Here is a 16,462-nt window from a genome sequence, read left to right on the forward strand (position 1 = left end):
ACATGATTTCTAAATAAAAATCCCTATGAAGCCTTCAGAACATCAGCTGTGAGCCATTTGGAAATAATTTTATTAATTTACTTCCCTCAAGTCCTTTAAAATAGTAGCACATCTGCTTTGAATTTGAGTATTTCAGACTGAGACATCCTTAAAAGAAAAATAGTTTCCTCCAAATTATTCAGCATAAGCATATTTTTCTTTCATTTGAAAAGCAAGTGTAGCATAAATCAGTCAAAGAACAACATGCTTACATTTGTTACCAACAGCTACATTATTTGAAATTTAACAAAGTATATTCTATAGCAGTTGCTGCCAGGAAATAACATTTTAAAATACAGTCATATTAATTTTGTTTAATGCATCATCACTTAATTATAGATGCAAGTCCTTGTTCTAAGAAATCACAGAAAAAATACTGAAGGATTTTCAAGGAATTTTTACATTTCTGTGGAGTATATATCAGTCTCTCATCAGCTGCATATAGGGTTTGAAATCTGTATGTCAGAGTCTGATAGTGTGTTTTGTGGCTTCTTCAGGAATTTCTAGATAAAGTAACTTAATTAATTTCTATAAAACCCTAGAGAAAACTATGCCTAATTACTTCGAGGACTGCTCTTTAGCAGTGATAAATAATCAGTTGCAACTTCTGAAGAACAAATGCCTCCTAATTTTTATTTTTCTTTCCAATTCTGTTCTGTGAAGTCATTCTGCACTGTTGAAGCTGTAGAACTGATTCTTCTTAATGATCTTATTTACTCCAAAGTAAGAAAGAAATAAATTTTCTAAACTCATCAATTCTTCAACAGGGTAAAAACTGTGAGTGCAAGATACTGTTGATGTTCAGCCCGTTCGAACAGGTATTTTATTGAAGCCAGATTTTACGCAAACTGAGTCTTTAAACTAGGACAGACTTCTTATCTCCGTTATTCTTATTTGAGGCTGTTCCTGAACATCAGTCTCCTCATGATAACAACTTGCATCAAACTTCCAGCTCCCATTTGTTCATGATTATTTTATATTATACTAGAAGCTGTTTTGCTATCATAAACCACAAAAAAATTAAAAATTACAGGAAGAAATGAAGTAATTATTGTTTATTAATTGAAAGTGAAAAAGTTTAGCTACAGGTTGTCATAGATACAGTATCCTGTTTGAAATCTTTTCCAAGCCATCACAGAGCACTGTCCTATTATCAGAAAATTAAGATTTACATTCAGTTAGTTTTATTTTCTGTCATTCTTTTCTTTTGACAGTAATTATTCAACTATCAAAAGAATAATTTTCTTATATGTTTCAGAACAGAACTGAAAGTGAATGTTTTCTGTGCACGTTGAGTTTTGGGTGGCTTGATTTCTTTAATAGATTATTCACTTTCTCTTTAGGATTCTGAATGCTCCCACATGCAAATTGGAATCTAGTAAGTGAATCCATAATGATCACCAGGATAGGTTTAAAGATGAGAAGGTCTGTGAGTAAGGTTAGGGTGGGTGTTTATAGAGTCGAGTCTGATAGGGTCCCCTGTTTAGGTGAAGATTGTTGAGGGTGATGAAGGCTAGCTGCGCCTGAAGGGACGGGGATCCAAGCATGGTGCTGTGGCCAGCTGGGCAGTGGCCCCCCCCAGCCAGGCGTACAGTGCCCAGATGGGGGGGCCTGGCGTGGCAGGTAAGGCTGCTCAGGGCCAGTAAAATGTATTAGTGCACCCAAGGCCTTGAGAAAGATCTAAGGGTGGCAAGGTGCACCAAACTGAAATTTATGCTAGAGTTAGGATTAGGCTTCAGGGATAATCCAGTAAGATTATTGTGTTTTATGACAATGCATTCATTACATTTTAAAAAGTACTGTAATCAAAGATAACTGTAGGGAAATAAAAGATAATGTATCTTGTAACCAGCTATCATTCCAGTTTGGCATCTCTTTTTTCATTTGTTTATTTGGCAGGCAATCAAGCCAAACCAAGCCTCAAGACACTTCACAGAGCTGCCAAAATCAGGATTTATTTTTTTAACAAGCCCTGTTCTAAATTGGCCTCTCAGAAATGAATTAAAATCTGGAATAATTACCTCCTTGTAGTCCCATGTCCCAACAGGATTTTGTTAAATGCAGACTTACCATAACCTCTATTTGCCGTAATTGACTCAATTAGAGGTGTCCTAACTCCTGTCTTTTATGCAAGATAAATTTCTGTCTGGCAGGGACAGAATTTATCTGGTTTACCACTGTCACATAATGATGCCTTTGAAATGCCATTCAGTTGGTTAGACTTTATTTAGGTTTGATATCTAGATGTAGCTTATCATCTGCAGATACCATGCAAATACATATCTTTCTGGCAAACACTCACCTTTGAGTGTACATGATTTAAATATATCACTTTCTGTAATATATACTGGTCGAACAATTTCCAGTCCCATAAATGAGAGCGTTGAGTGAAGGCAGTTGATGGCTCTTAAAAAAGCATAGGATGTGAAGTAAACAAAAGTTAGGAACAACATATTAAAAGTAAAGGACTCTTAAATAGGACATGCTGAGTTTGTGGGAACACTTAGGACAGTGAAGGAATAGAGGGACATTTACAGCTGAGTTGCCCGAAGAGGTTGGATGCCATAGCCCCTTCTTCCCAGGTCACATGCATGTTGTTCAGTCACACTGCCCCAGAGCCAGTGACTTTCACCCTTTGATCCAGCAAGAAATGAGCAGTGTAGAAAAACATTTTTCCTCAGGATCAGCTATAATAGAATGTAATGACAGTTCACTGGTGCATAAATTTTGTCCTGACAAAAGTTATCCTTACATAGCTAGTAGCTATAATTTTATAATTACAAACCTTCTGCCACAATAGAAGTGTGAAATAAAATAGGGAAGATAAAATAAATGTATGTGGGTGTCGAAAAAGTTCAAAAAATAAAAAAAGATGAAAGGAGAAGCACTGTTGGAGATCAAGAAGATAAGGAACCCAGAGGAAGAAGGGAAGCTTTCTGTACCTTCACCATAAAATTTTTTGAGGTACAAACTAGTATAATTCAGGTCATGCAATTTCCAGGAAAGAAAAATTTGTAATATTTTTATGTTCTACAGTAAATAAACACCCTATGGAACTGGAAGTCCCAACATGTAAATATTATTATTAGAATGCATTTATTTATTTACCAAGTTAATAATATTTTATGTTTTACAAACATGAATGAAACAAACTCCTAGATGTAAGAAAAATCCATTCAAAATTGAACATTATCAGGAGAAAGGGAAATGTGGAGAATCCCTGTTCTGGTGTGCTTTTTTTATTGGAGAGTACAAGAAAAAATAGTTCAGCAATTTGTAAAATTGAATTTGTGAGAATGCTGAAGCATCTCTAGTCACGGCACATTGTTATAACTGGAACAGACAGAGGCTGCCCATAGCATTTATCTGTAAGCAATTCTAATGTGATTCCACAGAGAAAGCCTGCACTCATTTCATGTGGGACTGTATACTTGCCATCATGTCCTAATAATTTAATAATTACTTTTCAAAATCTCAAATGTAAGCTCTTAGGTAGGAGGCTACTTGTAATTACGTGAATAATTCAGCTTGTGTTATACGTTACCTACACACAAACTTTTCTGGTAAGCTAAAAATTCCTTTTTCGTGACAAGAATAATGTAGTAAACTAGTTTTATCTCATGCTGTCCAGTTGTTCTAATACAAGTTCAAAAATAGTTTGAAGCTGTGTTAAAGTCAATATATATTTTAGTGTGATCTTCCATTCAATAATTTGTCAAATTCATTTCGTTCTGGTGGGGGTAACATTACATCCTTATTTGTGATAATGTAAAGCAGCATTTAACTCTAATGACATTATTTCAATCAATAATGCTGGTGTTCCTACACCTGCAAAGGGCTCATAAAAGTGATAGAAGAGGTTCTTTAGAATTCATTTTTATAATTTCTTTGCTTTAGTTTTCTAAGGCTGATTCTTTTTTTTTTGGAGCTATTTTACCTCTTTCAGTGGTACCACCTGAAGTTATTAACTGGGTTTCCTACTTTGGTGTTACACTTCTCAGGTCACTGTGATGTGTCATTGAAACAAGCTCATTAAGATGAACGATGTGTGTAGTAATTTCATTAGTGTCATCAATAATGTATTACACTTTCTGTTTAGGAGTCTCTTTTTGTTTTGTGTGGGTCAGGCTGACTGTGTGAATTATATTTATAAGATCAAAATAGTTAAAGATGAAGGTAGATACTTAAGCAATTAGGCCAGAGGCTGGAATTGTTGTTTTAGAGGCGTAGGCTACAAAACCATTTTGTATTAGGGAGTGTTTAAGTAATTGAATTTCACAGTATAAATTAAAGTCTCTTGGTATCATTATGCATGTTATGGTCACATAGTGATATCTTGTGCCAATGAAATGGCTGTGTTTTATTTTTCAGTCCATGTGTAACCTTTAATGAAAACACTTTTCTGATTTGTAAAGTCTTGGAAGTAATGAACCAGACTAACCATTTTTTTCATTTGATGAAGCTTGGACAGAGGTAAGAAATAAAATTGTGTAAATTGACTCTCATGAACATGCATAAAGAGAGAAATCATTTTATGCAACAAAGGAGTTGCATGGCTTGCCAAGCAAAGATAAGTAATTAGAAAATATAAGATCCTGGTGAGAATTCCTAGCAGAAAATCTGAAAAAAAAAACCAACCCAGGTACCTTATAACCTTACTTATTAATATTTACATACATGAAAATAAAAACCAGGTTCTATCTTACTATGCAATCATCTATGCTGAAGTCATATTAATATTGCAAAAGTTAAGATATTCTTTTAAATTATGACAGCAGACTGCTTGTCTCTCATTCATCAAACAAATAAGTGTTTCTCAGTAGACACTGCTTTGTACCACAGTCAGGTGGGTTGGGCTAGGAATACTTGTCTTTTAGAGTGGATCACCTGCCTGGGGATTTATTGTGGAATCACCTGTGATTCCAAAATCACAGCAGTGGAGTTAAACTGTATTAACATCCTTGTGTGTCATGGTAAACCACCTTTTTAGCCTGTGTGCCTTCTTTAGAGAACATTTGAAGATGGGATAAGATATCTGTTCCTATTCACCACAAACATTTTCTTAGCAGTCCTCAAATGTTCCAGTCTTCAGGTTGTCCTCTCTTTAGAGTCTAGTTTCTAGCACTCTGTTAGTTATTGCTCTGCTGATTTTTATTGTCTTACAACATTTTTATTAGTTGACATTACTCCCAGTGAAGGAGTAGAGGGATCCTAATATAGATCAAGACACCAACGTTATAGGCATTTGGAGAAGAAGCCTAGCTCAGTCAAACTCACCCAGCCACAAGCACCCAGACAGGAAGGACTGTCACATGCCTCCTGAGAGTAGAAAATAATGTGATTATCTCTAGCATTGCCCCTGCTGTTCCAAGGGCTTTGAGGGGTTGTGAACAGGCTTCTGTCTCCCTGTGAACTATGGGAACTACAGAGGAGAGTTCTTCAGAAGCCTGGTTCTGCTTGCACTGATCTCAGCAGGAGTCCCTGAATTGATTTCAGAGGGAGCAAAATCAATCCCTGCTTTGAAAACTACATCATTTCCCATAGCACAGCCTGTCGTCAAAAAACAACCAACCGGGAATTTATCTGGTTCTCAGCATACAGTTTTCATTAACTGTATCACAGAGACCCTTTAGGGCCTTAGGGACAGTCCATAATATAACTTTAGTCACCTTTGAGCGTAAGCTGCATGGTAGTCTCAAGGAACAGTAGTAGCATCCGCTCAGAACTGAAGCAGCATGCAGTTGTCCTCTGGCTGCCGCCATGCAAGCTGAAGAAGTTATTGCAACATCCGCTTGTTACTGTCCTCTTGATGGAGGTTTCTGTCCCTGCTGAGCTGTTCCTGCAAGTGTTCCTAACCTGTTTCAGTCTAAATGATCTAGGTCAGTGGTGATCTACTATTTAGACTGTGTAAGCTATCCTTCTACTGCAGTGTTGGATTCAAACAGTTTCCCTCCTCTGTTTAAAACTACTATGTACTGCATTGCAGAACACTTTAAATGGCTAGATGTATTGCTGTCAGGATAAAAAGCTTAGAATTCCTATTGCACATTTCTGGTTTTGGATGTGTAACCAATATAGGAAGGTAAAAGCATAAAGACTGAAAAATTGTTTTATGAAGATAAGAGTTATTTTATATCTTTGAAAAAAACATTGCCCCTCATTCAAAGCATTTTTTCAAGCTGGAAGACATGACAGAAGGTTTTAGATGTTCAGTGGTGTCATTTATTGGGCTACTTTGTTACCATTCCCCATTGTCAACTAGCAATTAGATGATTCAGATAATAAGACACAGTTTTGTGGTCATCTGTCTTGTAGGTACTTGGTAGTTTTATTACTAATTTGGAGTCACCATTGGGTCTGCTCTGTCATGCAGTTACTAATGGAGTGTCTAAGTTGTCCTGTTTTCTTGCTGGTTTCATTCTGTGAAACAACTTCTCCCCTGCCCCAAACACCTGCCTTGTATTTAAGGATAAGGTCCTCCACAAAATCACGTATAGCTTTTCTGTTTCAAATTTCACTCACTTCTGTTTACAATCAAAGGAGCTCCTGGGTGGAGGTTTGTGATATTTACATGCTCTTCTAATTAGGATAATGATTACACCTGTTTTTAGATAACATTTATAGCCAGCTTCAGAGTCTCATTGAAATCACTGATAGGTATGAATGCTGAGCCTTCAACACCTCATACAGATAACATTTCCAAGGGATCAGATGTTACTTTTGCATGTGCATTTTATATGAGCCACAAAAAAGTCTTGCAGATACTATAGGAAAATACAGTTTTTGTTTCATAAGGTTTTAGGTTCCATTTATTTCCTTCCTCAGGTATGTGACTTTAAATATAGGTTGCTCTTGTTCTGATGCTACAAAGGATTATTGATGAAATAAAGGTTCTGCTGAAGTCAATGAGAGTTTTACCACTGACTTCAGTGCAGCTAGAATTTCACCTCTGAAGTGTGAAATAAATAACAGGAGAAGATATGAGAAAAAAAAAAAATTCCATGCCTAGGGTCCACAGCAATTAAGTTTTTTTTTAGACTCAAATAAATGGAATCCAGCTGAGACATTAACTACTTCATAAGGGTGTGATTGATCTAGACTCGTGATTTTGAATAAAATCTTGAATGGCCAAAGAGAAATGTGAGATTTCTTTGATGGATTTAGTGAATGTTTCAATGTATGTATACCTAGACCAATGAACAGATGCAGATAACAAAGCCATAATAAATATGCAGTTGTCTTTTAGTTTGCCATGGGTCAGCTTTACATGCTGTTTGCCTTACATTCAGTTTTCCATGGGTCAGGTGCATAATATGTATGAATCGTCTGTGAAGTGTGGCTGATACTTGCAGAGGATCTTGATGATTTATGATGAATTGTTTTGAATAAAAAGTTTACCATTCTCCATTGTTCTCTTTTAGAAATATTCTTTACAGACTAGATGAAAGGACAAGACAGTTTTCAGTACTGCTAGAGGCATTGGAGCATTGCAAACTGCATCAGTCAAATGAGACCATTCAAGCAGCCTTGTCAGAGGTGCTGAACAGCATCAATTCAGCTCAGGTTTACTTCAAAGCAGGACTAGATGTGTTTGAGACTACCTTAGCTGGAAAGAAATGAGAGGATTCTCTGCATTCTAAGACGTTTGTTTACAACTTGCTACACACAAGTTCAACTTGGACCAGAATTTCTCTGAGGATGAAACCTTTCTCAACTTTTCTTTCAGTTGGCGCTTAAAGGTACTGCAATGCGTGTTTTTATAAATATAAAACAGTCTTTTGCACTGTTCACAGTATATCTCAAATGTCTGTTTCTGAATGTATAAAAAGTAATGAGAGGGAATAACACTTAAGATAGGACTTCTGAAGGACATCTGCTGTATTTTTATATGTAAAATATATTTTTATGACTAAGAACTCAATCTTGCAAAGTACCAAACATGTCCTGCAATATGCTGAAGACCTGGTTCTGAGACACCCCAGAAGTATACCCAGGTGAGCTTTCCACACCTACTCTGCCAGAAAAATGTGACTTAATTATACTCTTGTGTTTCTTAACTTCCTCAGCAAACCTTCTTTCTTACTCTTTTCAGAGTATGTAGTTGAAGGATGTGGCATTTCCTTGGGTATCCAGCACCGGAGTTAATCAGGAAATGCACAAAACACCCTTACCTGTGCAATCCAACATCAATACTCCTCTGGAACAATAAATACCTCAATTCTGAGATTACAGGAAAACTTTGATTATCCCATTTCTGTATGCAAAAGAGTTGTTTTCTCTAGTAATTCTTGGAGAAAAAATTTTTGTGATGATTTCAAATTATTTGAGAAGTTTGAATCAGTAGTTACACTTGTACAAAAATACTTTGAATCTTTATGTTAAATAAAAGAACTTCATAATCTTATAAGAGTGCAGGCCTTATAAGCTTATACATTATCTAAGCATCTCACTTCGAAGTGTCCCTAAATTTCCAGAGAGCAGTAAATGAAAACAAGACCTCAGAGTCCTTGGAACATTTTTGGGATTTCACCACATGGCCGCACCATCCATTATTCCAGGCCAGATCATTCCATTGGTAGTGCCTGGCATATAGGACCTGGATTGTTGTCAAAAAAGCAAAGGGAAAACATAAATTAATTCCCTACTGTAGAACTAGGAATTCACCTCTGAAGGCAGAAGCTGATGAAGCATATTGCAGGGCTAAAACTCAAATCTGTTTTGAATTGGTGGAAGCCCTGTACAAAGGCAGTAATCACACCATTGCCTTGCTGGACTGAAGAAATCTGTGAATGAAAGGATCAGGAGGTTCAGTGTCCTAGCCTCTAAAGGGATAATATACATGCTTGAGAGTTGCAGGTCTTAGTAATATAAACAGCTGAAATTGTTAAGCCCTATTGGGCTTAGAGTTGTACAATCTTAGATGATTCTGGGGTTAGAGCTTAAAAAATTAATTTTATATAGATACTTAGAAATGAAATATAATTTATTTGATGGAAATGTTAGATGTATTGTTACCCAGTTTGCCATGAAAACATTTCAGGTTGCAATAAAAATGGAAAAACTATCTGTATTAATGTAAAAAAATTGCCTTCTGGAAAATGTCAACGTGCACAATTTGGTGAAAGATTTTTTAAAGTGTGTGTTCATGTAGCAAGAAATTATAGTTGTTTACAGATCTGGATTTCTGTTTCCAAAAGTCCTTGGCAAATGGGCCTCTATTAGCAATGACCCGGGACTAGGTACACACAGCTATGCTGTTGCTACATTTCTTTCAAAGTTATTATCATAACATGGGCAAAAGCATCCCTTGTCTGACTAGAGGTGGGGCTATGCAGTTGTACAGCTACAACTGAAGTGGGAATATGTTCAACATCAGTCAGTGTGACTGCATGAACTTAGACATGATTAGCTCCTATCTTTCCTTCACATCTGATAAGCAGGAATTCTTTTGCTTATTTATTTTGAAATGGTTATTCTTTTGCTAATGCTGGTACCAATTCTGTTGATTACAGAGAGAATTTGACTTCTGAAGACTAACATTTTTCTGATACCATAATGTTTGTTCATTCCCCTGTTTCTGTATTTTTTATTATTGTAATACTTAAACAGTTGGAATAGCTACATTTGAGCTGTATGTTTATTTTATGATAGTATTTGGGGATGTACTGTGCACACTACACTTGAATTGTATTTACTAATAGGAGCAACTCTTCTAACAGTTTGTTCAGTAACATATTTTCTTTAGAGTGCTGACTTGCTGTGGAGCCAACATCTACAGTCTTAAATGATACAGGATCAGGTGCCATTAAGAGACCAAAAATAGAGATTAACACTTCTTTTAGCTCTGCCAAGTGAATGTAATAACTCCTTCCCCAGTCTTAGTATGTATATTCCACCAAAACCATCTCTAATGTAACCAAAGTGTACTTGTGCAAAACCAGTGAAATCTGTTAAGAGATCATCCCTCACGTATGATTTCTCAACCATGTAATTCCTCACCAAAGCATTTATCATGTTTTCTCACTAATGTCCTTCTGCAACCACTTTTAAGATAGCAGACTTCAAAGTCCTCCGCCACAAAAAGCGCTGCTACTATAAATGCCTGTCTGATCTGGAGACAACCATATATTCTTGTTGATGAGAAGAATCAGATGCGCTATTTAGGGACTTAAATGCATTGATTTAAATGTCATTTCATGCTTCTAGATCTCTAGGCTTTTATTTCAACTGTTCAGATCTTACATATAAGTGAGTGCTCAGTGATAATATTTGTACCATTATAGCTTTGAAAAGACACTTTTGAGCCGTATCCTTCCATTGATTTTTAAATCTTACCTATTGACTTTAAAGAACTTATAGCAAGTTAAGGCCCTAAATACCTGGTGTGTTTCAAACATAAAGTTTTTGCCCAGCCAGCTATGGAACATCAGCTAAAGGAAGCTGTTACTAAATCATAGTAGCTTACCCAGATTAAAATCATTTCTACATTGTGCTGAAAAAAAAGAGCACCCTTTAAGGCAGAACTATGTTTGCATATTGCCTGAATGATACTAAAAATTTGTTACCTTTTCAGAAACATCAACTGCCAGAGACAGTGTAACAAATGCATTGGTTGCCAAGTAATATAGAGTCATGCTCACAGTGACCGAAAAATCCCTGCAGCTTGCAATATTTGTATGTTGAGGCAGTTGATAATAAAAAGCTAATAAGATTGTATTAGTGTGTATTTTAAAGAGTCCATAAAGAAGCTAAAGTGCAATCAACTCAGATGAATAATAAGTACATGGGAGCTGGATTTTGAGTACTAATCTTAAAAAAAGCAGTGAATTGCTTTTATCATCCAACAAAAACAGTATCTGTGCGAATACATAAACACACAAATACGCAAATGCCTCATATCTTCAAAACATTGTACAAACACTAACTTACTTGCAGTGATATGATACATCTACATAAGCATAGATGTAAGTAATAACTGTATGAGAAAATTAATAAACACTTTGCACTGCTTGACTTACTTTTTAGGAAAGTATTTCAGTCTAGAGGTTAAAACGAAGGCACTTCAGCTGACCTCAATTTTTGCAGCAGTAGGTGGGGAAAGGTTAAATCTGTCAGGTGTCACAGAATGGACCTCTGGAGGTCATCTAGTCCAACCTCCCTGCTCAGGCAGGGTCACCTAGAGCCAGATACCCAGTAGGGACTATGTTCAGATTACTTTTAAATATCTTCCAAGGATGGAGATTCCACAACCTCTCTGGGTGACTTGTGCCAGTCATTGGTAACCCTCACAGAGAAAAAATGTTTCCTCCTTCCATAGGTATAGTTTCTCCAAACCTCTCCCTATATTTCTTAGTTGTTAAATTATTGTAATTAGTGTAATTTCAAACATTCAGAAGATAACCATCATTTCTTTCAGTGAAAACTCTTGGCCAAGGTCTGTAGGATTTCACAGTTAATATGTTGTAAAGGTTGTATAAGGATATTTGTCCTACAAGTCATGTGGTTGATTTTTAAGTTGTAGAGACTAATGTCCTTATCTTTTGAAGTCTTCTTGTACGGTCCCTGGTTCCCAGTCACAGAATTTCTATATGCATTAAGAGAGAGATTAAGAACAAAAGATTCATTAGAAAATGCAGGGAGAAAAAATATCTCAGCATATGCATAGTTATGTGCTATGAATGTACCTATTTTAACCAAACTTTGGGAGCTCAGTGGCTCCCAAATTCTATGGCTTGTGTTAGGCTGAAAGGCAGGCAAGATAACTGTTTGGGTCATTCTGTCTTTAAAAGCTATTAAATACTATAAACATAGTTATGTCTGGGCCTGTATTCTCAAGGTTGCAGCTAAGAATTTCCTCAAAAGCCTTGCGTTACAAGCTGTTATCTGTGTTACTCAGAAATTGGTACCTCTGACATACATTACAGTTGCTATCTCAGGAAACAAGCATAGCATGGAAGATGTTCTTTCCTTTTAGCGCTCTGCAACATTTTAGCAGTATTCTACCAGTCCAAAAGGGGAGTGATAGGAAACAAATCTAATTTTAAGATGCCTCGGACCTGAATTTTGAAAAGAATTAGCCTTATACAGCACTATAAATATTCAAAACATTGTAAGGTGTCTTCTGTTGGAACTCTGAGTCTGTAAAACTTGGGATAGAGACTTCAGTATGGCAAGTAAGTGTCTCAGAAATGTAGAATACATAATTAGTTACTGTCCTTTAAAGGTTATATTAATGGTAAAAATTACTTGCCTATCAATGCAGGGATAGGATTTCATCACCCCAGATAGTTTTGGGTGGTTTTAACTATCAGAATGTCTTTTCTGCCTCTTCCACCATCTTCTCCAACCCCCTGCATTCCTTCCATTCAACTTCTTTCACATCATGTCATGTGATGACTTCCCCTATTCCTCATTACTTTTTTCTCGATTATTTCCACTAGGTTTTTGTCTCCATTCTAGTTCCTTACCACTTCTTAGTCATCTCATTAACCTACCACCCACCACTTCTTAGATTCCCCTTTAATTTGCCGACCACCAAGTTAATCCCCCTCTTTTCTCCCTCTGATCTCAGTCATGCCTTTTGTCTCCCATCTGGTTCTCAACTCACCTCCCTTAAGTTTAGATTCTTATTCCTAGTACTGCTGACTGTAATAAAGAGCTGAAAGTGGTTGAAAAATCCTGCTCAGATCCGAATGGATAAAATATAAGGAGATGTTATCTGTTAAATTCAACATACTCTCTTCTGAGTATGTGAAAGCAGCAATTGTTCAATTATAACTTGATTGAATGGAAGCAGATTTTCTTGTGTCCTGCAAGGTATTTTTTCCTCTCCTCTTTCTCCCTAATGTCTGGACCAGGAAAATTCCCTCAAAAATATCAGTGTAGGCAGGTGACAATCTTGAAAGTTTTGAAAGAAACTTTTTGAGATGGGATAAATAAGAAAAGATAGATAAACTTAGAGTTCATACTACCTATCTACAAAATAAAGTAAGCAGTAATTAAGCATGTAATCTTCTCTGACCTTGTGCATGCCATCCAGTAACTTTCATTACATGATGGCTGTATACGAAAGTTATATGCGTAAATATACCATATTGCAGTGTTTTAAATGGTTAAGGATTATAAGGACTCAAGCCATGTGCACAGACCTGTACTTGAACATGCATATTTGAACCTAGGAAGTGCCTAAGAATAATGAATATTATTCATCTTGGAAGCAAAGGATTTAAGAATATCTAAATTGGACCCTATGTTTACCAAAACTATGGTGCTATCAAGCCTAATATTTTTTTTTCCCTGATTATAATCCCTTTGCCATTGGTTATTTCTACTATTGCTCACACACACTTGTCATAACTGGAGATTATGTACAGCTGCAGATTTAGATTTACTGAAAGTTTATGTCCGCCCTCAGGCTTACTGACTTGGTCTGGTTTTTTCAGCAGGGTTGAATTTACCATCACTGCTTATCAGGGTACTATTCTACATGAGTGAGGTCAGTAGAATTTGTCTGCTATTTGTGGAATTTCCCCAAATAGTTGGTATTAGAATATTGTTTATTTGTGTTTGGTCTATTCTCTTTAATATCTCAACATAGATTAATTAGTTTAATCTCTCAACAAACAAGAACATATTTTTCAAAAAATTGTCAGGAGTCTCTTGGTCAATGTTAAGTAAACCTGCAGGGCAGAATATAAATGTGTATGTGCAAGTGATGTATCATAATCTAGTATTAACTTAATAGTTATTATAAATGTTGGCATGGATTAATGTACACATTCTCTTATGAGCTTCACAGATTGGAATTAATACAAGGTCTTAATTTAAGAAATATAATCAGAATATAGGCATGGAACAACTTTTTTTTTTTTGCTGTATAAATGTAATATATGCTTACTTGTCTGCCTAATCCATTTGGTTAAAAAAGATTATGGTTTTGTTTAAGCTACTTTTCTCTGATTTATTTTCCAGCAAGCCTTTGAAAATGAAGTCTTGCTCTATTTTTCTTTTAAATGTGTCCTGCCTTTAGTGTTTATGGAAAGCTTATCATGTGTTAAGACAGTGTAATGTCTTCTTGTCTGATCATTCCTGGATTATTTGATAGAATTAGAAGTGGTATTTCAAAGCATGGTCTTTGGAAGAAGGTCCTTTACTGACCAGTTAATGTATATGATATCGTATGCTTGAGTGGCTGCCTTTACCATGCAGTGGTATAGGTATGCAGTATGATGCTTTGAGGCACTAATTTAAGAGAACAAACATTTTTTTTTTTTTAACAGTATTGCAAACAGCTGCTAATTTCCCCCCATTTGAAAATGTTCTTTCCTCAGAATACTGGTGATATAGCGATGTAATACCAAGTTCTCTTAGCACCTGCTACAAGCTCTTATTACAGGTGGCATGTTAGGGCATTGTTTGAGCTGTCAGTGTATTTCCACAGTTTTTAATTAGTCTTTCTTCTGTAGCACAGTCCTGAAACTGGCCTGAACGACACCAAGGTGAGATAGATGGGTCTGTGATGTATTAACTTGCTACAGAAACTGTTGTTGCCCCATATCCCTAAAAAGTTAAATGTAATACTTAGTAAGTGCTTCACAAAATTTTGGTGTTTTCAGTCTGTATACTGAGGATTCTGAAAAAGTACTGGACACTTTTTTTTCATGCAATCTTATTTCCTGTTTTCAAAAGCTGAAACGTATTGTAGTCTATGAGTCCTCTAGAGGAGAAATAAGGAGATGCTTAATATTCTATACTTAAAGCAGATAAGATTAATACAAATTCTCTTTGTTTTCCATTTGCACTTTATACAAGTTCATAGAATCATAGAATGGTTTGGGTTGGCAGGGACCTTAAATCATCTAGTTCCATGCCCCTGCCCCGGGCAGGGCCCCCTTCCCCCAGCCCAGGGTGCTCCCAGCCCCGTCCAACCTGGCCTTGAACCCTTCCAGGGAGGGGGCAGCCACAGCTGCTCTGGGCACCCTGGGCCAGTGTCTCACCACCCTCACAGGAAATTATTTCTTCCTTACACCTATTTTAAATCAACTTTCTTTTATTTTAAAGCCATTACCCCTCATCCTATACCCACACCCCTGATAACGAGTCCCTCCCCACCTTTCCTACACCCCCCTTTAAGCCCTGGGAGGCTGCTCTAAGGTCTCCCCAGAGCCTTCTCTTCTCCCAACTGAACAACCCCAGCTCTCTCAGCCTGTTCTCATATGAGAGGTTAATATGCAACGTACTCTTAGCACATTTATTATGATTTGGTATTCTGAGACAAATGGAAAATGAATGTGATTCCATATCCAGAGGTAGTATAATGAATTCAGGGAACACTTCATATTCAAGTATCTTAACTGTTTGCATACCGTGAGAAAAAACACAAGTTAAGATACTTGTAGCAGATATTTTGGGAGGTTTTAGTACAGGTCTGAAAAATAATATTCTTCTGCATAAGGCCAGATTTTAGCATTGCATTCATACCTAGCTGCGTGGTAGTGTATTGTATGTCCTCATTGCTGTACCTTTGAGGATTAATGCTCAACTGCTATTATCAGCGATCATGTTAGTCTCAATAGAATCTATTATTTTTATGTCACGTAACACCTTACAGAATTTACCTAATTGGATGGAATATGCAAGTATTTCTGCCTTTTGTATGCAAAAGAGCAGCTGTCAAGTTGTGTTATCTTTGTCAAGATTTGACATAGAATGTGAGACACCTGAATGATGACTTCTTCATTCCATCTACTTCTAAATTTTCATGTAGTAGAATCAAGTTGCCACAACTGATAGCTAGTCAATTCAGAATATTAACTAGGTTTTTTGACCATGCAGTAATATAAAATTGATGCAGTGATTTCTGTAAACCAATAAATATCATGTTATGTGGAAATGTGCAATGAAAGGTTGATTTTTATAACACATTATAGAATGTTGAGTCTGAACAGAATTGCTTATTTGCAAAATTAGTTTACTTTGTATCAATTTGTACTTTTATAACACAGTATAATAAAAAGGTAACATTGGTCATTAATGTAAGTGGATTCTACGTACTTTGATTAAGGAGCACATTTTACTTGTTTGCGCTATGAATATGATTTTTGTAGTCTGTGAGAGTGTTTGTACTGAAAGCACTGTGGATTGGAATTCAGTAATAGACGTTTTGTGAAAGTGGTTGTGAATTAGACAACGTTTTCTCCATAGTTACATTTTTGCTAGAAATTAAACTGGAATATGAAGATGTGTATAATGTACATTGCACTGAATGATTTGGAATTATATTAATTTGCTTTTTTTTGTTGGTTTTGCTTTCTTTTTTAATTGGTTCTACCAGTGAGCTGTAACATATGCCTCTCAAGCTGCTGATTCAGTAACATGGATCCCAGGGCATTAAAACAAAATGGGAAGAAGGAAAAAAACAAGG

General features: G+C 36.2%; 1 protein-coding gene across 1 annotated transcript in view; it reads left to right on the forward strand.

Annotated features, from left to right (window-relative positions):
- NAALADL2 (N-acetylated alpha-linked acidic dipeptidase like 2) overlaps window positions 1–8,341 on the forward strand; it is a 406,653-nt gene extending 398,312 nt beyond the window's left edge. The window contains exon 14 of the mRNA XM_033006356.1: window positions 7,461–8,341. Within this exon, the coding sequence (XP_032862247.1) occupies window positions 7,461–7,659 (199 nt within the window). The 3' untranslated portion in view covers window positions 7,660–8,341. The remainder of the gene's footprint in view (window positions 1–7,460) is intronic.
- The last annotated feature ends 8,121 nt before the right edge of the window (window positions 8,342–16,462 follow it).

The sequence above is a fragment of the Tyto alba genome, unplaced genomic scaffold (assembly GCF_018691265.1).
Source record: "Tyto alba isolate M040663 unplaced genomic scaffold, T.alba_DEE_v4.0 Super-Scaffold_10, whole genome shotgun sequence".
Taxonomy (NCBI): domain Eukaryota; kingdom Metazoa; phylum Chordata; class Aves; order Strigiformes; family Tytonidae; genus Tyto; species Tyto alba.